The sequence below is a fragment of the Phyllostomus discolor genome, chromosome 12 (genome assembly GCF_004126475.2).
Source record: "Phyllostomus discolor isolate MPI-MPIP mPhyDis1 chromosome 12, mPhyDis1.pri.v3, whole genome shotgun sequence".
NCBI classification, from domain to species: Eukaryota; Metazoa; Chordata; class Mammalia; order Chiroptera; family Phyllostomidae; genus Phyllostomus; species Phyllostomus discolor.
In genome coordinates, this window is record NC_040914.2 from 20,920,768 (window position 1) to 20,945,415 (window position 24,648).

Below are 24,648 nucleotides of genomic sequence, written 5' to 3' on the forward strand. Positions count from 1 at the left end.
ACCTTGGGCAAGTTATGTTAACTTTTCTGTGCTTTGATTTCTCCGTTTGTAAAATGAAGACAACGATAGTCCCCACCTTGCAGGCTGGCTATGAGGCTTAACTGAGTTGAAAACCGAAAGTAAAGTGTTTTTTGGCCAGGCACGCAGTCGGTCCCACCTGCATTTTAATGGCTCACTGCATTCTGCCATTTGGACAAAGGACAACTATTGGTTTTGTCCAAGACAGATCTACAGCCTTTTCTTCTGGTCACAGTTTGTGGTATTTAATTTTAAATATAACCTCTCTGGGTGCTCAGATATTTGACCAAACATTCTAGGTGTGTCTATGAGGGTGTCTCTCAGGAAGATTAACATGAAAAATTTCCCCCCTTTTATTGGTTCTAGAGAGAGGGGAAGGGAGGGAGAAAGGGAGAGAGAAACATTCATTGGTTGCCTCTTGCATGCACCGACTGGGGACTGAACCCACAACCTAGGCATGTGCCCCGACTGGGAATTAAACCTGTGACCTTGCGGTTTGCAGGATGATGCCTAACCAACTGAGCCACACCAGCCAGGGCTGGATCAGATGAACATTTAAATCATAGTCTAAGTAAAGCAGATCGCTCTGTCTAATGTGGGTGGGCCTCAGCCAGCAGTTGAGGGCCTGAATAGGCTGTGTGAGCGGGGACAACTCCTGGCTGACTGCAAGAGCTGGGACATTGGCCTTTTCCGGCCTTGGACTTGAACTGAAACATTGACCCTCCTCGGGCCTTGAGACTGCCAGCCTCACACAGTCAGTTTTCCTGGTTTTGCAGGCCTCTGGACTGACCAGAAACACACCATCATCTCTTCTTGGCCTTCAGCTTGCCAGCGGCGTATCTAGAGGTTCTCAGTCCCCATAATTGTGAGCCAATTCCTTATAACAGATCTTCTGTACAATTCTGTACACTGGTGAGTTTCAGCCTTTTTCATCCCACGGCACACATAAACAAATTATTAAAATTCCACAGCACACTAAAAACTGTATTTTTTGTTGTTCTGACAAAAAAAAAATAGGTATAATTTTGATTCATTCTCCCTGGACAGCTACTGGTGTGTTGTCATTTTCAAAAAAATTTGATAATCTAAGTGAAAAGAGGTCAGTGTCTCTGACTAGTCAGATATTGCATGCTTTAAAAATTCTTGTGGCACACTGGTGGAAAATCGTTGCTGTACATCATTGTGAGAGCCAATGCCTTATACTCAGTCTCTTTCTGTGCATTCTGTTGGTTCTGCTTCTCTGGAGAGCTTTGACTAACATAGCCTGAGGGTTTTCCCTGGGATCTCCTTTCTCCAACTCAGCCCACGTGACTGAGGTGAGGCTCACCCGATCTATTTCTACTGGGCTGCTAAGCTCAGGGATTTAAGCCTGATTTGCTGGTGGTGATTTTGTCAGCTGAGGGAAGAGAGTCTTGCCTGGCAAAGACCAGTTGGTCCTAGATTCAGCCATGCCCGAAACCAGTGAAGTCCTCCATTTTTCCATTCCCTGGACCAATATATTGCACTCCTCCCTTTTTAAACTTTTTTTTTCTTAAGTCATGTCATTTGAAAAAATAATTGGAATCTACTTGGAACATGTATAAAGGACACATGGATGAAACCAAAGAGGAGAAGGATCAAGGGTGGAAAGTGGGGATGGCTGGGGTGGGGGGAAAATGAAGACAGTTGTACTTGAATAACAATACAAAATATGAAAAAAAAAACCCCACCATTTAATCAGCACCCTACTGGGAGTATGTATTGAAGGTTTTCCTACTTTACTGTTACAATCAGTGTTGTGAGGAACGCTGCATATTTAAACATACATCTCTGAACAGCCCCCTGAGTGTGTGGGCAGGATATATTCCTGAGAGGAGCTGGTGGGTCAAACAACATATATATTTAAGATTTTGACTGCTATGTGCAAATTACCTTCCAAAGAGGTTGCCCAATTCATACTTCTAACAGAATATAAAGCACTTTTCTTTGTTTAAAGTATATTTTATTGACTATGCTATTACATTATTGATTATGCTATTAAGTTGTCCCAATTTTTCCTTTGTCCCCCTCTGCCTGGTACCTGCCTTCCCTCCAGCAATCCCCCCTTAGTTCACGTCCATTGGTAGTGCATGTAAGTTCCTTGGCTTCTCCATTTCCTGTACTATTCTTAACCTCCCCCTGACTATTTTGTACCTACCACTTATGCTTCTTTTTCTAAAGATATTTTTTCTTTTTTAAAGATTTTATTTATTTGACTTCCGGCAAGATGGAGGAATAGGTGGATACACCGTACTTCCACACACAACCAAGATTAGAACAACAACAATTTAGAGGCAGAATAACACCCAGAATGGACAGAGAATTTATCTGAATGGAAGTCAGACAGCCAAGAAGTTGAAATAGACCTGTTCATCCAGACCGGTAAGAGGAGCAGAGAGGAGCAACCGGGAGTGGGTTGCGGCGCGGGTTGCAGTGCGGGTCGCGGCGTAGAGAGCAGAGAGCAGTGGGTGCATAGGGCAACCGGGAGCATGTAAGGCATCTGGGGCGCACAAGATTGAAGCGGTTGGACCCTGAGTACGCAAGCGGCAGGTGGCGGACCTACTGAGGCAGTGATTGTGGACCGGGGCAGAGTGCGCAGCCCAGGATCCCAGGGAGGGGACTGGGGTCCCAGGAGAACAGAGCTACTGCCATTGTTCCCTCCTGCCCCCACATACAACATCACAATCTAGCGACTGGGGTGCCCAGCCTTGGTGAACACCTAAGGCTCCACCCCTCACTGTAACAGGAGAGACCAGACCAAAAAAAAAAAAAAAAAAAAAGAGAGAGAGAGAAAGACATGTCTTAAACAGAAGAACAGATCAATGCTCCAAGACTCATCCTTTTGAGCAACTAAGAGATAGCCAATCTATCAGATGCACAGTTCAAAACACTGGTGACCAGGAAGCTCACAGAATTGATTGATTTTGGGTGCAAATTAGATGAAAAAAATGCAGGTTACCATAAAAGAGGTGAAGGAAGATGCATGGAGAACTAATAGTGATGGGAAGGAAACTGGGACTTAAAACAATAGAGTGGACCAGAAGGAAGAAAAAAACAACCAAACAGGAAAGAATGGAGAAATAAGAATTCAAAAAAACGAGGGGAAGCTTAGGAACCTCCAGGACATCTTTAAATGTTCCAACATCCGAATTATAGGGGTACCAGAAGGGGAAGAGGAAAAGCAACAGATTGAACATGTATTTGAACAAATAATAAAGGAGAACTTCCCCACTCTGGCAAAGGAAATAGACTTCCAGGAAATCCAGGAAGCTCAGAGAGCCCCAAAGAAGTTGGACCCAAGAAGAAACACACCAAGGCACATCATAATTACATTAGCCAAGGTAAAAATGAAGGAGAGAATCCTAGAAGCAGCAAGAGATAAGGGGACAGTCACCCACAAAGGAGTTCCCATCAGACTGTCAGCTGATTTCTCAAAAGAGACCTTACAGGCAAGAAGGGGCTGGAAAGAAGTATTCCAAGTCATGAAAGACAAGGACCTATATCCCAGATTGCTCTATCCAGCAAAGCTTTCATTTAGAATGGAAAGGCAGATAAAGTGCTTCTCAGACAAGGTCAAGTTAAAGGAGTTCATTATCACCAAGCCCTTATTTTATGAAATGTTAAAGGGACTTATCTAAGAAAAGAAGATAAAGAAAAAATATGTATAGTAAAAGGACAGCAAACTCACAATTATTAACAACCACACCTAAAGCAAAACCAAAAGAAACTAAGCAAACAACTAGAACAGGAATAGAACCACAGAAATGGGGATCACATGGAGGGTTAGCAACAGGGGAGTGGGAGGAGGAGAGAGGGGGAAAAGGTACAGAGAATAAGTAGCATAGATTGTAGGTTGAAAATAGATAGGGGGAGGGTAAGAATAGTATGGGAAATACAGAAGCTAAAGAACTTGTAAGTATGACACATGGACATGATTAAAGGGGGGGATATGGGTGGGAGAGGGTGTACAGGGTGGAGGGGAGTGAAGAGGGGAAAATGGGACAACTGTAATAGCACAATCAATAAAATATATAAAAAATGAAAAAAAGATTTTATTTATTTATTTTTAGAAAGGGAAAGGGAGGGAAGGAGAAACATCAGTGTGTGGTTGCCTCTTGTGCGCCCCCTACTGGGCACCTAGCCTGAAACCCAGGCATGTGCCCTGACTGAGAATCAAACAAGCAGCCCTTTGGTTTGCAGGCTGGGGCTCAGTCCACTGAGCCACACCAACCAGGACCCATTTATGCTTCTTAATCCCTGTACTTTCCCCCTCACTCTCCCCCTTTCCCCTCCCTGCTTTTAACCCTCCAAATGATCTCCATATTTAGGATTCTGTTCCTGTTTGCTTTAGTTTTTTAGACTCAATTGTTGACAGTTGTATTTGTTTTCATTTTAATGCTCATAGTTTTGATCTTCTTTAAATAAGTCCCCTTAGCTCTGGCTGATGTGGCCCAGTGGATTGAGAGCCGACCTGCAAAGCAAAGGGTCACTGGTTTGTTTCCCAGTCAGGGCACATGGCTGGGTTGCTGGCCAGGTCCCCAGTGGGGGGACATGTGAGAGGCAACCACACATTGATGTTTCTCTCCCTCTTTCTCCCTCCCTTCCCCTCTCTCTAAAAATAAATGAGTAAAATCGAAAAAAAAATAAGTCCCCTTAACATTTTCATATAATGAGAGCTTGGTAATGATGAACTCTTTAGCTTTACCTTGTCTGGGAAGAGCTTTCTCTGCCCTTCCATTCTAAATGATAGCTTTGCTGGACAGAGTAATCTAGGTTGTAGGTCCTTGCTTTTCATCATGTTGAACACTTCTTGCCAGTCCCTTCTTGCCTGCAAAGTTTCTTTTGAGAAATCATCTGATAGTCTTATAGGAACTCCTTTGTAACTCTGCTTTTCTCTTGCTTTCCCTCTTTATCTTTAAGCTTTGACATTTCAATTATGATGTGTCTTGGTGTGATCCTCTTTGGGTCCAACTTGCTTGGGATTCTCTGTATATCCTGGACTTGCATGTCTATTTCCTTCACCAAATTAGGGAAGTTATCTTTCATTATTTTTTTTCAAGTAAGTTTTCAATTTCTTGCTCTTCCTCTTCTCCTTCTGGCATCCCTATGATTTGGATGCTGGCACTTTTGGAGATGTCCCAGAGTCTTCTTAATCTCTCACTAAAAAAAAATTCTTGTTTCTTCATTTTGTTCTGGTTGATGGTTTATTCCTTACGTTCCAAATCGATGCTTTGAACCCTGGCTTCCCTCCCTTCACTGTTGGTTCCCTGTGGATTTTTCTTTATTTAATTTAGTGGGGTTTTCATTTCTTCCTTATACTTTTGCCATACTTTTAGAGTTCTTTGAGAATCCTAATCACCAGTGTTTTGAACTCTGCATCTAACAGGTTGGGTATCTCCATTTTGTTTAGTTCTTTTTCTGGGGTTTTGTTCTTTTATTTGAGCCATATTTCTTTGTCTCCTCAGTCTGGCAGCCTCCCTGTGTTTGTTTCTATTAGATAGAGCTGGTGTGACTCCCTGACTTGGTGCACCTGTTACATTGTGTGGGGCAGAGCTTTAGGTAATTTCCAGGGCAGGGCAACCTGCTTCACTGTTTTGTAGCGCTGTATGTGGGGAGGGGTCGGATAGGGGACAGTGCTGCTGTCTGGCTGCTGGAGGCTAGCTTGGCACTTGCCCCATTTCCAGTCACCTGGCCCACTTCCTGTATGCAACTGGTGCCCTCTAGCTGTTGGCCTGGTGGTGGTTCCAGAGCGGGTGGGGTGCGTATGTTCTAGGACCGTGTGGGCCCTTGAAATGGACTCTCCTGAGAGACTGACCGTTTCTTCCACCACCCTAACCCTTCACTGGTTTTTACAGCCAGAAGTTATGAGGCTTTATTTTCCCAGTACTGGAACCCTGGGCTGCGTAGTCTGCCCCAGGGCTGTGATCGATTAATCCCCAGGTATCCCCCCCAATTTCTACCAACTGCACGTGAATGTGGGACCACCTGTTCTGATGGCTGCCATGACTGCCATCACACTGCGTCTCCTGCACCCTGGCTCTCTATCTCTGCCCCTCCTGGCCATCTGGATGAACATGGCTTCATTAGATCCTTGGCTGCTGGACTTCCATACAGTTTGATTTTCTGGCAGTTCTGGGTGGTTTCTGTTCTGAGGTTAGTGTGGCCCTTCACACAGCTGTGCCAGGAGGTGAAGTGTGTCTACCTACATCTGGACCAGAAGTTCAGATCTGAACTTTTATTTCTTTATATCCTTTTATCATCATAGTTGTTACCATTTTTAAATAATTTTGTCTGCTCAAAGGGTTAAAAAAAGTATGTTTTGCCCTGGCTGGCGTAGCTCAGTGGATTGAGTGTGGGCTGTGAACCAAAGTGTCCCAGGTTTGATTCCCAGTCAGGGCACATGCCTGGGTTGCAGGCCATGACCCCCAGCAGCCGCACATTGATGTTTCTCTCTCTCTTTCTCCCTCCCTTCCCTCTCTAAAAATAAATAAATATATTTTTAAAAAGTATGTTTTAATTTTGATTTCAATGATTATTAGGGAGGTTGATCATCTTTTCATATATTTAACTAGCCTGTGGATTTCTTTTTCAATGAACTGCTTTTCCTATCCTTTACCCATTTTTCAATTAAGTTGCTACTCATCTCTAGTTTCGCCCCAGCCATGTAGCTCAGTTCATCAAAGTGTCTTCCTGACACACCAAGGTTGCAGGTTCAATCCCCAGTCAGGGCACATATAAGAATCAACCAGTGACTGCATCCATAAGTGGAACAACAAATCGATGTCTCTCTCTCTCCATTCCTGTCTCTCCAAAATCAATTTAAAAAGCTGTAATAAATGGAAGTCTTAAGATAGGTGAGATCCTGAGCCCAGGGAGCCCCAAGGTGGGGAGGGCCTGATTATTACCTGGCTCAGGTCCTCTGGGTTCACAAAGATATTGTCAGCTGTCACATTTCCGTGAACATACTCGTTCTCGTGGAGGAACTCCAGGGCATCCAGCTGGAAAGGAAAAAGGAAAACTCTTTTTTTAAAAAAGAGTTTATTTATTGATTTTTTTAAAGAGAGGGGAAGGGAAGGAGAAACAGAGAAAGACAGAGAAACATCAATGTGCAGTTGCTGGGGATCTGACCTGCAACCCAGGTATGTGCCCTGACTGGGAATCAAACCTGTGACACTTTGGTTCACAGCCCACACTCAATCCACTGAGCTATGCCAGCCAGGACTTAATAAATAAACTCTTTTTAAAAAATGTAGTATTAAAAAAAATTTCAGTAGTAGACCTGGCTGGTATAGCTCAGTGGATTGAGCGCAGGCCTGAGAACCAAAGTGTTGCCAGTTCAACTCCCAGTCAGAGCACGTGCCTGGTTTGTGGGCCAGATCCCCAATTGGGAGTGTGTCAGAGGCAACCACACATAGATGTTTCTCTCCCTTTCTTTCTCCTTCTCTTCCCATCTCTCTAAAAATAAATAAATAAAATCTTTTAAAAAATTCAGCAGTGAAGCCAACATTTGGTATTCCATCTCTTAGATCTATTTCTTAGTTGACTGCAAACCCAGGAAGGGGAGAAGTTGGTTACTTATTGCCTCCTGCCAAAACCCCCCCAAAGTCTGCATATATCAAAGAGTTCTCATTTCTCCTAGAGAACAGAAATAACTTTAGTCAAGCAATTTATATTTTTATGTCTCACTCCGACTTCTCCACTGAGCTCCAGACTCATACACACTGAACTGCTTCAGTGTTAGTTACATTGTGACAACATCCCCGAGGCCCCCTTGACTCGTAGGGTTAACTGTGCACCAAGTTCTGCTTGTCCTACAAACTCTCCATCCTCACAGCCTGATGCCTCTCCTCAGGCCTCACCCTCTCCTGGTCCTCCCCTCAAGGCCCACAGGGGAGGGACCTCTTCTGCATGCAGAGTTGACAGCGCTCCTCTGCTGCTCCCAATCCTCCCATGGCTCCCCAGTGCCTCAGGGCAGAGTCCCAGCTCCTCAGCCTGGTACTCAAGGCCCTACGTGAGCCGGTCCCTGCTGATCTCTCCACATAATCTCTTACCCTTCATCCGTCCACATGCCGCAGTGCAGACACTCTGAGCATAAAAACCTTTGGGACTCCTCTAACGTGTCACCCTCTTGCCACATTCATGCCTTCCCCAATTTAAATTTGGTCCTCTTATTCACCATCATAGCAGGGGGACACTTCTACTCAGGAACTTTTCTTAATTTGTGCAACTGTTTAACTTCATCCTCTTTGACTAGACATAAAACCCACGTCTGTGCTATTCCCTACCATGCTCCCAGCCCCTGGGACAGTGCCTGACACCCAGCAGGGACCTGGTAAATATTTAATGAAAGGATGGCCCTGGCTAGTGTGGCTCAGTGGACTGAGTGCCAGCCTGTGAACCAAAGGGTCGCCAGTTTGATTCCCAGTCAGGGCACACACCTGGGTTGTGGGCCAGGTCTCCAGTGGGGGGCACATGAGATGCAACCACAAAATGACATCTCTCTCTTTTTCCCTCTATTCCCCTTTCTCTAAAAATAAATAAATAAAATCTAAAAAATAAAAAAAAAAATAAAAGGATGGATAAAGGAATGAGTGAATGAACCAATGCCTTATGCTCTCTGCTCCATATAAGCCTTTGCTCAAGCTGTGTCCTTGGCCTGAACATTCTCCTCACTTATCCCCACCCCCACTCTGCCCAGGGCCTTGCTCCATCCCACTCCTGCCTCAGAAAGGGTCTCTGCCAGAAAGCCCAGTTGCAGCCCTAAATTTGAGGCTGGGGCCCTGTCCTCACCTCCCACGGCCCTGGAACACCCCTCTTGCTTATCTCCTGGTTCTGACAGCCTGACGTTCTCCTGCGTCAGTCAGTGAGTGTGCAGGTCCTCAGGGTCTGGTGGGGGCAAGTGTGGATTGGACGTGTCAGTGGGCAGTTTGGTAAGCCAGAGCCCGGCAGCCATCCCCCCACCGGGAGCCAGGGTGCTTGGGTACCTACCAGCCGGTAGGCCAGCTGGAACACAGACAGCATGGGTATTGTGTGCTGCAGGCTGTCGTCTAGGGCTGACTGCAGGCTCCTCCCCAGCATGGGGAACACCAAGAACCTGGAAGACATGTGTGTCCCATGAGGTGGGAGAGATAACCAGGGGAGGGGACAGAACGAAGGCCACCGAAGATGGACTGTGGCTGGGTGGCTACGAGGCCCTGGTCCTGAGCAAGATGAAGGGTTCTGACTGACGGGGGTCAGCCTGGCTCAAAGCGGCAGAAAGAAAGGAAGCAGCTATCTGGCCCAAGGCCCCAGGGTCCTGGACCCTGAGCACATGATAGGGAAAGAAAAAAAGGGCCCAGTGAGGTGGTGACTCACCTGTACCTGTCCTCATGAATGCCAAAACCGACACAGGTGGGGATGGCCAGTAGGGGAGTCGATTGCAGCTTCTTCCATTTGTCCACTGTGGGAGGCAGGGACCCGAGAGGTTAGAGCCCCCTGGCCCCAGGCCCATGGGGACAACAGCTTGTTCCCAGACCAGAAGCAGAGTGCGCCCAAGCCCAGGCCAGACCCCGGTCTCCTGGTTGGAGACACCACCTCTGTGGGCGAGTTGACAATGGGTGTGCTGACAGGGTCAGCCTGGTTGACCTCTGAGTGTCAGTCATCTCTGTGTGCAGGTGACGAGGGGTGAACATGGGAGAAAGAATATACAGATCTGGAGTGAGCGCCAGGGATAGGAATGGCAGAACTTCCGGATACACACACACAGCGGATGAGATCGGGAAACGTCTGAACCGGTCATGGTGTCACCAGACGTCAGCCTGTGGTCCGGGGCCTCAGTGGGATGGCACGGACCCAGAGCTGTGCGGACAGAAGCTGAATAAACAGCTGTCCAGGGGGAACAGCCCTGGTTTGTAGTACTGGCCAATCTCCGTGGTGTAAATACTCTCACTGTGGCTACTTTCAAGCTACTGCTATGACACCTCAGAATGTGGAGATGGGAGAGATGCCCCGCAGTGCTCAGTCACGTGGTGTGTCTGTCACCCGGGCACAGCAGACGCCAACAGGGTACGGATAACAGAAACATAGACGAATAATTGAGAAGGGACACATTTTGAGTGTTTATCACCCTTGCTCTGAATCTAATTTATTTGATGGTTCGTTGATGTAATTAATTTAAATAATGGCTATGTTTTAACAACTGGCTTGAGCTAATTTTGAACTTAATCCTTGGCTCTCAAGAGCTGGTGTGAGCTGGCCTCAGCGCATGTTGTCTGTCCTGTGGGGCCTGAGGCCTGAGGGGTGACAGGAGCAAAGCTGGGTCTTCCCTTTGACCCCCACGCCTCCCACACCTTCAGGGAGAAGCTAGTTGCCTGCACTAAGCTGGCACCCCCAAGTCGCTCTCCCTCGCCCGCCTCCCTGAGGAGTACCTTGCAAAGGCTTGGCGGCCCGCAGGAAGAAGTGCTGCTCGTTGAACAAGCGCCCATCCTTGGCATCCTAGCGTGGGATGGGGGGAGAAAGCTGTCCCACTGGAGTCTCTGGGCCAAGGGACCCCAGCTCAATCCCCCAGGGCAATGCCAGCCACAACCCAGGTTCCCCACCACATCCTGCACAGCAGAACCGAATTCCCCAGGGTGTGTGCTACCCATGAACACGTGTCGGAGGCTCCATGTTATCTCCCACTGCCCGGGCTCTTTTTCGTTCTCTTATGACGAGACTGACACATTTTCCCTACATGTGTGGCCTTCAGCTAAAAGCTAGATTTCTGAGCTTCCTCTGAAGTGAGGAATGACCACACGGCAGGTTCTGGACAATGAGGGTGTGATTCGGGCAAGTTCCTCGGCCATGCCCTTACTGGGCTGGGGACGGCCCTCCCATTCCTCTTCTCCTGCTCCTGTTGGCTGGAATGCACGTGTGAGGGTGGGAGCTGGAGCAGCCATTTCCACCCACAAGATGAAGGCTATGGGTTCAGGATGTTGAAGCAATGAGAGAAGGAAACTGGGCCCCTTGGTTATGGAACCATCATGTCAGCCCTGGACCACTGTCCCCAACTTTTAAGTGAAAGGGCAATAGAATATTATCTTTCCTAGGACCATCTGTTAACATTGGGTCATCTTTTTCTAGCAGTAAAGCCAAATATTTTAATTAAATACAACTAGCACAGCTGAGTTCTTAAAAGCATAGGGTCAAAGAGAAGCAGGTTCCAATCCCAGATCTGTCATTCACTCATTCTTTCTACAAAGCACCTATTATGTGCTGAGTATTGTTTCTGGCACTGGAGCTAAAGCTGTGAACAAAGAAACTTGCATGCTGAGTGTCCCTGGGCAAGGCTCCCAGTCCCCATTTCCTCGTCTGGAAAAAGGGGAAACGCGGTAACCTCCCCACAGGCTTGCTTGTGAGGCTCTGGGCCCAGAGTGGGGCTGGAATGAGCTCCCCACAGCAGGTGGAGCCTGGCCCTGGAGCCTTCGCTCAAACCGTTCACACCATTCACACGGCCTCTGTCTCGGGCCAAGGGAGGGGCCCAATCCAGCTGCCCTGGTTTTTCAGGGGTGAGTGAGAAAATCTGAATAAATAAAGGTCACCTGTAATTCCTGCACCCAGGGGTGACGGTGAGACCGCTGACCATGCCCATGCCCCCTGGTAGGTGCTTCCTCTGCACTGAAGGCCGGGACTTGCCCGCCGGGTTGCTCTCACTTTCTCGGTTTACTTTCCCTTTGGGCCCCGCTTGAGTGCATGTTTCCTGTATTCTAAGGTCAGGCGTGATTCACTGACTCCTCAGCCCAGGGAGGCCATCTGATTGGTTCTCTGTTGAACCTGAACACCCGGCACAGTTACACATTAGAGCAGGGCTTGGTACACCCTGCCTGCAAGGTGGGCTGTGAGTGAATGGGCCACCCAACGTGGGTATTGTTGGCTCCATCTCACAGATGAGGCAAGTCAGCCCGGAGAGGGGAGGCACCTGCCTGATGGAACAGCGGGAGGCATCAGAGGCAGGCTTGGGCGTGGACCTGGCTGCAGCTTCGGAGGGGCCCTGTGAGAGGAAGAACCTGAGGCCTCGAGGCAGATGGGCCCTGCCCAGGGTACCACTGGTCCTTGCTCTCCTGCCTGCCCCAGCCCGCAGAGAGGCGTGGAGATCTGGTGCACTGGCCAAAGCCCCAGGCCCGCTCCTCAGCGCGGCCCTCCCCCACCCCACCCCCACAGGGCCACTCACCAGTTTCAGCGAGAATCTTTGTTTCTGGGCACTTGACTCGCCGGTGGACTCACAGGTGGAGAAAGACTCAGCTGTGGACGGACAACAGCAGCGAGGTCATAACCTACAGGGAAAGTGAGCGCACGGCCCCCACACTTCCCGGGAATGAGCAGGGGTTTCAGTTGCCTGGTTCCCACAGGGTCGGGGTGTTCTTGGCTTGTAAGACCTGTTCCTCCTCATTTTCAAACAGGTTTCTTTTTTTTACCCTCTTTCACTCTTTGTTAACAGCTGGCTATGCAAAAGGGTTAACACAGCTAGCCGGAGACCACTCTCCTTGGAACGGCCAGCTCTCAAGGCTGCCCTTGGCTGTATCTGGGAACCTGGATTTCTGGAGGGTTCCAGCCTTTTCTAACCCAGGGGTCCCCAACCTCTAGGCTGCAGACTGGTACGGTAAGGGCCTGTTAGGCACTGGGCCTCGCGGCAGGGGGTGAGCTTGAATGTAATGTGTTTGAGTCATCCCAGAACCGCCCCTCCCCACCCCAGTCTGTGGGAAAACTGTCTTCTGCATACCCAGCCCCGGGTGCTGAGATGGCTGGGGACAGCTGCTGTGACCAATCAGAGGGGCTCCCTGTGTCCAAACTGTTCTGCTGAACATCTGCTTTCCTTCTGGAGGCGGGCATGCTGCTATGTTCCAGGCAGAGGGTGCCCACATGACCAGCCCCCAATAAAAACCCCAGGTGTGGAGTCTCTAACAGTGCACACATGCTGTCCCATCTTGCAGTGTGTCCTGTGTGACTCCACAGGGAGAAGTCTCTGGAAGCTGTGCTGGCTGGTCTCCCCTAACACTTTACCCTGTGTGCCTCTCTTCTTTGCCAACTCTGCCATGTCCTTTTGCTGTGATGGATCTTGGCGTGAGAGGCCCGTGGTCCCCTAGTGCATCCCTGACGTTGGGGTGGTCTGGGGGGCCCTGACCCACCCTGTCAGCCTTTGTCCACATATATGGGTGAGTGCCACGTGATGGATGCAGACCCCCTCCAGGGAGGACTTGCTGCCTTAGTCCAGCCCCACCTCGCCTGCCTCAGGCAGCTGTTAGCCCCTCAGGGGTCCCTCAGCTGCAGATCCGGGGTGGCCCATACCCGATGTCCAGTTGGTACGCTGTCTGACGATACTAAACTCCAGTGAGCTGTGGACTTGAACATGGTGAATTTTATGTTGCATAAGCTTTATCTTAAAAGATGACCTAAAAGTCCCCAAAACCACCTAAAGGGCTAAGAACAGGGCCTGGCCTTGAGTAAGAACTCAGTGAATGTTAGGCTGATTATTACTAACACTTCTAGCACGCTTATTTTCTTCACTGTAATAAGGTGTCCAGTTTTTGATGTTTGACTGCTGACAGATTTTAGGTCTGGCCTTGCCCCTTCCCTTTCCATCCCACAGCTGCATGAGCTGGTGGGAAAGCCTGGGGTTCTCTCCTCGAGTGCTGGTGGGAGAGTCAAACCACATGAGGCCCTGGCCCCGTGTGGGACGCTCAACCTGGCCCCACTTCTTAACCACAATAAAAACCTGGCCCAGGTGCCTTTCCTTGTCATCTCAGGACATTACAGACCTGCACCCCCCCCCCCCCCCGGTTAACTCTGAAGGAAATAAACCTTTCATGTCCTCTTGGTGTGTGACATCATCAGGCTCAACATTGAAACCAAATGTGTGCAGGGTAGGGGGCCATCCTATCTCTGCAGGGCAGAGTTGTCATCCTTATCATTCAGTCACACTGGGCTTGCATTCCCACATGACAACAGTAGGTGGAGCTGAAGAAGAGTGCTTTCCAGTTGGCCACAGTCGCCACTGCTCCCAATTGCCTTACTCCTAGCCTCCTGTACTCATTTACTCTAACTGCCTAGCCGCTGTAGGTGGGTAGTCTGCAGTCCCAAGTTTAAGAAGATGCTGCCTAAAGGCAGGTCTGCAGCTGGGACATGACTTCCATTTTCATTCTCAGAAAGGGGTTTCCCTCCCCATGCCCTGGTTGCAAGATGGCCTGACTCAGCCCAGCACCTTACCTCCCCACCCCCACCTACAAATAGAGTGTACCTTCATAGAGAATGCCCTGGTCGTCCCTGTTCTGAACGGCTCCTAGCTTCCAGTGTCGTCCACACTTGTCTGTCAGCACCGTCCCCGTGGGCAAAGCCTTAAGCAAGGTGGTCGCCCAGCTCCGCTTCACTGTCTGAGGGCTTCTTTTTGTTGCCTGCAGGTTCCTTTTGCGGGTGGGAGGTGTTTTCGGGGACCCTGCAGCAGGATGGCCAGAATAAAGAACGGGCATCCAGGAGAGAAAAGTTGAACAGGTAAGGAGACAATACTCATAGTACTGTTCATTTATTCATTTGTTTAATGAGCAAATGCTTCCTGCCACCTTTCATGGGTCAGGTCTTTGTGGGACAAAGCTGGAGACCCAGACACGAGTCAGACCTGGGCCCATCCCTCAGGAGCCCCTAACTAGGTGGGGGAGTCTGACATGGGCACAGCTGGTCAAACAAGGCACTTCAGGGAGATATGAGAAAGAGACTAACTGTGCCAGAAAAAGTCAGGGAAGGCTTCCAGGAGGAGGGGACACCTGAGTCTTGTTCAGTCTTGTTGAATGGATAGAATGTGCCAGGGGAAAAAAACAAACATTCCAGATATTCGACTAAAAACACCCTGAGACAGCACCTGACCTTGTGCTAAGTATAAAGAAATCTGTTAGAGTGGCTCCCAGACGGGCAAGAGAATGGGGTGGTGTGGAGAAGAGGAAAAGATATTGGCAACTGGCTATGGACACAAGAAATATTAACTACGTCACTCCCCCACCTACCATCCACCCAAGGCACAGGATGGCAAGAGGCAGTGGGGCCTGGAGGAGAACAAGGGACAAAGAGGAGACACCAAGGGCTGTGGCTTCCGATCTGAGGGCCTGGCAGGACGGGGACCAGCATATGGTCCTCAAGCCTCCCTTGTTCTCTGGCTGTCGTGGGCCACACACAGATGACTACCTGGTCCCTGTCCACAAAGGGCTCTCAGTCCAGCAAGTGAGGCAGTAAGGAACAAGAAGCCTGGAGGGGACATGTATGCAAGTGAGTGGCACTGGCACTGGGGGCACCCAGACAAAGGATGAAGAAGAGAGGCTCTGCGGGGAGACGAGACAGCCTTGACTGGCCTAGGGTGCTCAGAAGGGGCTTCTGAGAGATCTAGGCCTCTGAGTGCTGGAAAGGCGGCAGCAAGCCCGGCTTGGGAGGGAGGTGAGAGTGCGCTGGGCCGAGGGGTCAGGCCTAGCGAAGAAGGGAAGCCGCAGACCCTAACAAGAATTTCCAGAAAGCAAGTGTCCCGCACGGAGGGTCTGGTGAGAGCTCCAACGGGAAGCAGACCCCACAGAGTCCCAGACACCAGACTATGGGGCGAGGGGATGAGTGAGTGACTGTGAGCAGGGAGGGTGGGGTCAGAGCCGGACTGCAGGGGGAGGATGGGGCCAGGGACAAGGGGCCAAGTAGGTGTGAGAGACTCTGCGCAGGGGATGATGCCCCACACACTGTCAGGTGACCCGCCTTTTAACCATCTACAGTCAGATCGGACTGACCCTGGTTCTTACCTTTGGGTTTCTCAGGGGGACTCAAGGTATGTTCAGACCCAGAACTGTCATGGTCTGAGGAGAGGGACGATGGAGGAGAAGAGACACAGCCGGACCATTTCACTTTCTTGACAGAGAGTTCGGAACTGCTGTTCCCCCCTCTCCTTGAGCCTAGTGAAGGGAACGCTGAATGCAGATGGGTTACAAAGGCCCTTTCCGGAACCGCAAACCCAGAAACCCTCGGTTCGTACCCGCCCACCCCACCCTCTTCTCTCTGGCCTTTTCACCCAAGTCTTGCTGCTTCTCCTCTGGGGGTCTTAGCCTCTGTATTGTATCTTCTATCACTTTGTCACTCTGTTCTACCTTCCAGTTAATTTTTCAGATCTATTTTCTAGTTCACTATTCTCTTTTCAGCTTTGTCTAGCCTGCAGTTTCAACAATCCAATGAGTTTCTGATTGCCATGATATTTGTTATCATCATAGGAGTTATTTGGTTCTTTTTCAAGCCTGAAAGGTCAATTCTTACTAACTTTTGTTCCTTCATTTTTTACATATATGTAGATATAAATATAAAATGTATAACATAGATACATATTTTATATATGAATATATAAAAAACCCTCACCAGAGGATTTTTTTAGATTTTAAAAAAGATTTTTAGACTTTTAGATTTTGGATATATTTTTTAATTTTAGAGAGAAAGGGAGAGAAAGAGAAAGAAACATCGGCTGGTTGCCTCCCAGACGCACCCTCACCGGGGATCCAGCCCACAACCCTTTGGTGTGAGGGATGAGGCTCCAATCCTTCATTATAAATTTCTTCCTTGATTTCCTCAAACACATGAAAGGTGTTTTGCACACAGTTTCAAATGTGAATCCCCAGGCGTCTGGTGAGTCTGCAGCCTGTTGTTTCTCCTGACAGTGGCTTGTTTCCCGGTGTCTTTGTTGATCCACTGAGAACACATGTGCCCACGGGAATTCTGACACCAGTTTTTAAAGCGTGTTCCACCCTGACTGGTGTGGCTCAGTGGATTGAGCTCAGGCTGCAAACCAAAGGGTCTCTGGTTCGATTCCCAGTCAGGACACATAGCTGGGTTGTGGGCCAGGTCCCCAGTATGGGGTGCTGGAGAGGCAACCCCACACTGATATTTCTCTTCTCTTTTTCTTTCCCTTCCCCTCTCTCTAAAAATGAATAAATAAAATCTTTTTTAAATAAATAAAACCTTTAAAAATAAATAAAGGGTGTTCCCACAAAAGATTTGCCTCAGTTGGGGAGAAGCACCAACATTTCATCCTTTTACACTAACTTTTCTGCTTGGGGTTTTGGGGGGCTGCACGGTGCAGTATAAATTCTTGCCCCAAACTGGTGAGGATGTGTGATTTTGGTTTGGAATTCTTAGAACATTCTTCCTTTTCTTCACCCACAACCCAGGCTGAGACAGATACATGCCTCCAGCAATCTTCTCTGTGAAAAGTTTTTTGTTTTAGTTTACCTGTTGAGGAGTCCCAGATTTTAGAGGTTTCCAATCTCACTTTCCATGCTGCTGGGGCTCTGAGTTAAAATTTTATTTTTATTAAAATTATGTCTAAATTTTATTTAGGTATTATTTATCTAAAATAAATAAATTAAATCTTAAAAAAAGATATTCTTTCCATTTCATGCAGAATTTTGTGGCATGCTAGACCACAGGGGCTGTAGCCTGCCATCTGGCCTGCCCAATTGCTGAAAACAGAGGTCGTCTTTCAATCGACACCACCTCAGCCGGCACATTTGGTCCCTGGACTACTCAAATGGTCCCTTAAGTGGCTTCCATGCCACCAGCCCATTTCTTACACAGAGCACCCAGAGAGGTCATTCCAAAATACAAATCATATTGGGCCCCCCACATGGCTGAGACCCTCCCACAGCTCCCCGCTATCTCAGTGATTACTAAATTCCTTACCCAAGGTCTGCAAGGCCCTGCGTGTCTTCCCCCAGGTAGGCTGTCCTCCTTTATTCCTCTGCTTTGCATGGCTCCTTCCACCACACACCCCAATGCCTAGAACTCTGGTTCCAAACTCCTCACCTTGTCCCTACTCTTCATTAGCAAAATCTTAAAAAAAAAATTTTAAGATTTTATTTATTTTTAGAGAGGGGAAGGGAAGGAGAAAGAGAGGGAGAGAAACATCCATGTGTGGTTGCCTCACACACGTCCCCTACTCAGGACTTGGCCAGCAACCCAGGCATGCGCCCTGACTGGGAATTGAACTAGCAACCCTTTGGTTCGCAGGCCGGTGTTCAATCCACTGAGCCACACCAGCCAGAGCTTCATTAGCAAATTCTTCTATCCCTAGGTCTCGGTTCAAATGTTACCCACCTAGAGAGGTCTTCCCTGATCCTCCTGTTCTGTGGCCCATCCATTTCCCTTCAGTTACCACGCACTCTACTGGTAATGGTGTAGTTAATGTCTATTTGGTCTCCTGGCCTCCAAAAGGTCTGAGAGACCAGAAGCCAGGTCCATCCTGTCTGTTACCACTGCCTTGGGGACAAACACTGCACCTAAGCACACAGTAGGTGGTCTGTGTGTATCTGCCGTGATGACTGGGCGAATGAATGGTGAGCTGGCCCTAGGTTGGTGTAAGAGAAGGCTGGGGCTAAGAACTCAGGCTCTGAGGTCAGGCCAAGGCAAATTCTGGTAGCATGTGCCTGGAATGTAAACAGTGCTGGAGATGAAGGAGTCGCCTTGAAAATCAAGGCCGTAAGCATGGGAAGAAACTCCACATGCTGAGGAAGGCTGAGCAGAAAGACAGCCGGAGCCTCGGCCCTCACTGCATCACGGGGGCACACCCCACACTGAACTGGCCCCATCAGACTTTTTTAGTAAGAAAAAATAAACCCAGTCATTGGTTTCCACTCTCTCTCTCTCTCTCTTTTTTTTTTTTGGTTTCCACTCTTCAGGCAGCATTTTCTGTTGCCGGCAGCCAGACACAAACCCGAATGATAAAACGAATGCTGCTGAACTTTCTGCCACGTAAAGTAAACCCACTTCTGTTTACCAATGCAGGACCCGTGCCTGGGCCCTCCATTGGCCAGGATTCAGAGCTGAGTTACAAACCACAACCAACAGCCTGCAAACCATAACAAACCCCTGCCCTTATGGGGCCTAGAGATGAGAGTGATTTAAATAGAGTTGACACTTCCAAGAACCAAAAGGCAATACAAAGCAGGGGCAGGGGATACGGAGTGTCATAGGTAGGAAAGATGGGATTTTAATTAGCAATGTCAGGGAAGGCCTTCCTGAGAAGGCAACGACCAAGTAAAGACCCGAAGGAAGTGAGTGAGAGAGGGGGTCACGCACCAGATGTGGGACGAACCACCTCGACAGAGGGAACAGCAAATGCAATGGCTTAGAGGCCCAGGTATGCCGGAGTGTGGAGGAAGAGGGAGGAGGCCCGGGTGGCTGTGTTCCCTCCCTGAACACCTGCACACCTCACCCACTTCCAGGGAAAAGGTCAGAGCTGTGGTCCTTACCTCTGAAGGATGACACGAGTGGTTTGACAGAGGTCTGGGAACGCTCCGGCTCCTCTTTAGACAAAGGCTTTCCGCAGTACGGGCAGAATTTGAACACTGTCTTGATACTATTGCCACAGTCTGAACAGGAGGTGCTCATGCTAAAAGACAAAAGTTGTCAGAGGGAATAAGAAACTGAAAGAGAAACTTAATCCGCTGCCAAAGAACAGTCAGCCAAGTTCCTCGTGGTAACAAGACTACAAAGGAATGAAAAGTATACGCCCACAGGATCCACTCAGGAAGTGGCCACTCCTAAAGTGAGTTCTGCCTGCTGTGTCCAGCCTGTAGCTACCAGTCTCTCTCTAATGGCCCAGGGCAGTTATAAAGCAGAGCAAAGGTACAAAGCAGAACCGCAGATCTCACAAAAGATCCGGGAATACCTCAAGGTCAATGAAAATTCTGCAGGACCGCTGCTCCAATCACAGAAGCACTGAGGGTCTTCAACTGCATTTGTGATGTTCATTTCTTGAAGCACAGGATGGGGATGGGAGAGGCAGCGAGCTGATGCTCACCAATTACCCACATATTCCTCTACACTTCCCAGGGTTCCTTGCAGTTAGATTGGGGCCACATGACTAGTTTTGGACAATGGGGTGTGAGTGGAAGTTACTTCCCTGCTGAAGCCACTAAGAGCCAGAGTACCTCCTCTGTCCTCCCCTCCCCTGCAGGGGTGGCCCTGGAGGCTACATACTCCAAACACCACAGCTATGAGATGAAGGAAGGCTGCCCGACCCATGCTGGAATCTCGTGATCAGCAAATAAACTTATGTTGTATTGAGCTGCCAAGATTTCAGGGTTTATTTGTTACTGCAGCACAGCCTATCCTATCCTGACTTAGTGAGACAATGGGTATTTGCTGCATTACCCTCTAAGCCTTGTGTATATCTGGAATATTTCCCAATACTTTGAAAACCAAAACCAAAATCACACAAATGAAGATAGGGCAGGTGTATTCATTTACTAAGGCTGCCATAAATAAAAGCCACAGACGAAGTGGCTTAAACAACAGGAATTTATTTTCTCATAGTTTTGGAGGCCAGAATTCTCAGGTCAAGGCATTGACAAGCCTGGTTTCTTCTGAGGCCTCCCTTGGGCTGGCAGATGGCTGCCTTCTCACTGTGTCCTCGTGTGGTCATCCCTCTGTGCCCTAATCTCCTCTTCTTATAAGGACACCAGTCACACTGGGCTAGGGCCCTGTCATCATCTGTTTGGGCTGCTACAGTAATATGTCACAGACTGGGAGGCTCATAAACAACAGAAACTTGTACCTCACAATCCATGGCTGGGTTCTGGTGAAGGCCCTGTTCTGAGCTGCAGACTGACCAGTCCTGTGTCCTCACACAGTCGAAGAGGCCAGGGTATTCTCTGGAATCTCAATTACAAGAGGTTCCACCTTCATGATTTAATGCCCCCTGCCCAAGGCCCCACCTCCTACTACAAACACAATGAGCATAAGGATTTCCATCTAGAAACTTCAGAGGAACCCAAACATTCAGACCACAGCAGGTGCACTCTAACAACCTTATTTAAATGTTAGTACTCCCTTAAAGGCCGTGTCTCCAAATATGGTCTCACTCTGAGGTACTTGGGCTTAGGGATTCCACATACAAATTTTTACAGGATACCGTTCAGTCCATAAAAGCAGGGTTAGACTAGTTAATAAGTGAAGAGAACATCAGGAAGGATGACAGTGCAATAGATACTTTAAACGAATATGTTTTAAATAGCAAAAGGAAAAATTATTTTTTCTTTATTGTAAGATGGGGTGTCCAAACTTTTGGTGTCTCTGGGCCACACTGGAAGAAGAAGAGTTATCTTGAACCACATGTTCAATACACAAACACTAATAAAAACTGATGAGCAAAAAAAAGGTTTTAAGTAAATTTATGATTTTGTGTTAGGCCACATCCATAGCTATCCTGGGCTGCATGTGGCCCTTGGGCTATGGGTTTGACACCCCTGTCAGACTTAGTGTACAGTACGAATTATAAGCTGGACTATCGAAATGGAAGTCAAAATAAACTTGGGCTTGTGGCTTCATTTCATCTTGCAAGAGAAAGTTCTTCCCTTTTTATTCTTGGCAAATAAAATTTGCATATATTTAAGGTACCTGTGATGTTTTGATATATGTATGCATGGTGAAATGATTACCACAATCAAACTAATTAACATATCCATCACCTTCCATAGTTATTATTTTTGGGTGTGTGGTAAGAACATTTGAGATACTCTTAGCAAATTTCAAGTGCACAGTACACTATTATTTACTATAGTCACTGTGCTATACATTAGAGGGCACCAGAACTTGCTCATTTCATAACTGAAAGTGTGTACCCTTTGACCCATATCTCCCCCTTCCCCCCACAGCCACTGGTACCCACTATTCTACTCTAGCACTAGGAATCAAACTTTTTTTAGATTCCACATATAAGTGAGATCATAGAGTATTTCTGTGTCTAGCTCAGTCTAACTAAACCCTTGTCCTTTCTTCACAGCAAAGGTTGGGCTCGGTTGGAACTGCAGAACAGAAGAGTTCTTTAAAATCACAGGCTCTTGTCCCAGGCTACCTGGATTTGAATTCAAGATCTGTTATGTGCTGGGCACCTAACCTAACACATCTGTGCTTCATGCTGCCCAGCCGTGAGATGGGGCTTCTAACTATGTGACAGAGTGGGTGTTGAGGCCTAACTGAATACATTTACCCATATTTTTGGGACCATAAGATGCATCTAGGTTTTAGAAGAGGAAAATAGGAAAAAAAATTTTGAAGCAAAAAATGTGGTAAAATATTTAATAACATAAATAACATAATATTTCACCAATGTAAATGTAAACAGAACAGCAGCATTAACAATCATTATTCCTCCCAAATTTGGGCGGGGGGGGGGGCGGAGAGTGCATCTTATACATCTTATAGTCCAAAAAATATGGTACAGCAAGTGCTGAGAACAAGGCCTGGCTCATGGAAAGCCTTTTATGGTAGTGGCTGTTATTACCATGTCATGCCCTGTATCTCATTTAATAGATTCTACTTGTTACTATTTCTATTTTCCCCTTTTCTCCTTCCATACTGTAAGTTCTGAGCTTCTCAGGCCTCTCAGTTCCCACTGGTGCTGCCTTGTGGAATTCTGGGGCCCATCCTTGAAAAAACACAGGCAGCCCAAACAGCTAATGAAAGGCATCTCAGCTGGAGAAAAGGGTTCCTCCTCCCCTAGGTCTGCAGAAGAGCAGAAATCACACTGTGGAGTAGAACTGCCCTCCTGTTATTTGCCACACAGGAGACGCCAGCTGCCTGCAAAGACTGCTGGCAGGCATCCTGCAGCTTCTTGGAAGTCTGTAATTCTGATTGGTCGTGTAACTTCATAATTTGTTGTCCTGGCAACAGCGCTGAAATGGATATCCTCTAGATCACAACTGTCAAACTCATTTTCACTGGGGGCCACATCAGCCTCGCGGATGCCTTCAAAGGGCAGAGTGTAGAGCTCCTTGCCCCTGGTTAAGGAGTAGTTACATTTATACAGTCCTAACATTACATTTACATTCTGCGCTTTGAAGGCAACTGCGAAGCTGATGTGGTCCCGGATGGAAATGAGTTTGACACCCTTGCTCTAGGTCAAACTGCCTGGAGGATGGCAACCCTGGGGAGTTGTTCCAGACTTTGTATTAGTGAGAAATGTGTTTGGAGTAAGCCACTGAGGTTTGGGGTTGTTACTACAGCACACTCTAGCCTTGTCTGACAATACACTGACACTTTGCTAGATTACTTATGGAAACAAACATTTGAAAATCTGTGGGGGTTTTAAGCGGCTTTAAGCAGAATTTGCCGAGTGTCCTTGCATAAAGATGGCCTCTAGGATGGGGCAAACGCCTGCCCAGGGACCATGTCATGTCCATGACAATGGTCCTCTTGGGACTAAAGTAGCAGAGCAGTGATACAGAAGAGATGGAGCAGTAGCAGGCTGTTGGTAGTGAACAGGGCTTAAGGGGCATGTGCCTGCAGGCATGGTACCTTTATGGGGTCGAGGTCTGGCCCTCAGATTCACTGGGCTGCAATGTGCATCTAAACCGAGTCCTGTAAGTGAATAAAGGTGGAGAGGCTGACTCAGGTCACTTCACATGTAAGAGAAAGATAATGGTTAATGTTTATTGAGCATTGGCTACTGTAGCCAGCCTGTGCTAATTTCATTCATTCACTCAATACTTATTTACTGAACTCCTAATATTTGTCAATCACTGGGAGTATAGCAGCAAAGGAAACAAACATGGCTCTTCACCTAACAAAGCTCACATTCTGGGGGTGGGGGGGAACGAAGATAAACTGTGAGCAAGTCTATTTATTAGGTCAGAGAGAGATAGTGTTATGGTAACAGCTCAATAAATACGGATGGAAGAAAGGAGTCTCAAGAGTACAGAAGTCGCCTGTCCATGGTCACACAGCTAGTTCGGGACTAAAACCTGACTCCAACATTCAGGCTAGTCTTAATCACTCATTCACCCATTTATTTTATTTATTCAAGAAGTATTTACTGAACATATACGTGTTAAACATTGTGTCCCTTCTTAAAGGTTATGAGACCCAGCACAGTAAAAGAACTAGAAACTAGACTCCAGTGTGGCGCAAGAGGGACCGTTGTCAAGGAAACCGTGACTCGCCTCAGGCCCGCCCTAAGCAGAAACAAGAACTGTCTTGCCCAGCTGGGGCCTGTCAAACTCTCCATTCGCTCCGCCAGTCTCAGTCGTAGCCACGCCCACCACGAAGAGCCGAAAGAATTACCCCAGCGACCAGAAGCGTCTTACATCCCAAAACCTCTCAGGGGCTTCGCATCTCACAAAGGGTCGTGCTGACGTCACGGCAACTCGACCGAATTGTGTGTAGGGTACCAAGAGACTTCCCCCTGCTACACCTCGACATCACCTCACTTCTGGACTTGAGCGGAGTGGAGACCAAATACCTATGGGGTAGATCCTCGGACACCTGGGGGACTGGGACTCACCTTCTCAGTGACCCCCTGCAAACTTCCGCTTGAGAGGAAGGATCTGCGCACGCATTCTCAGCCCGGAGGCAGGACTGCGCCCGCGCAGGCACCGCTGACCCTCCTGCCCCCGGCTGCCCCGGCCGTGCCTACCACAGAACTCCCTTTCCCAGACGCCTTCGCGGCTGGTAGTGGGGTCTGTCCCCGACGGCTCAACTCTATTTCCCCTTTTGGAACGCTGCCTCGTTCTACTGCGCATGTGCCAAGGTGGAGCCAATGGTAAGGAGGAATAAACTGCGGGGCGTCTCTCCGCCAATCAGCAGAGGTCACAT

The 24,648-nt window shown here is 48.2% G+C and overlaps 1 protein-coding gene across 7 annotated transcripts in view; it reads right to left on the bottom strand.

Annotated features, from left to right (window-relative positions):
* The window catches only part of VRK3 (VRK serine/threonine kinase 3), a 40,169-nt gene extending 15,606 nt beyond the window's left edge, over positions 1–24,563 (bottom strand). For 2 of the 7 annotated variants that reach the window (XM_036012593.1, XM_036012594.1), the window contains exons 1-10: positions 24,338–24,441; positions 23,353–23,415; positions 19,305–19,444; positions 15,816–15,980; positions 14,288–14,482; positions 12,224–12,294; positions 10,443–10,509; positions 9,391–9,475; positions 9,025–9,130; positions 6,942–7,034 (exon numbers count right to left, since the gene is read on the bottom strand). In XM_036012593.1, the coding sequence (XP_035868486.1) occupies positions 6,942–7,034; positions 9,025–9,130; positions 9,391–9,475; positions 10,443–10,509; positions 12,224–12,294; positions 14,288–14,482; positions 15,816–15,980; positions 19,305–19,443 (921 nt within the window). In that variant the 5' untranslated portion in view covers position 19,444; positions 23,353–23,415; positions 24,338–24,441. Of the gene's footprint in view, positions 1–6,941; positions 7,035–9,024; positions 9,131–9,390; positions 9,476–10,442; positions 10,510–12,223; positions 12,295–14,287; positions 14,483–15,815; positions 15,981–19,304; positions 19,445–23,352; positions 23,416–24,337 lie in introns of all 7 variants that reach the window. The other 5 variants (XM_036012596.1, XM_028529555.2, XM_036012598.1 and 2 more) reach the window with 5 other exon arrangements.
* Positions 24,564–24,648: the final 85 nt, after the last annotated feature.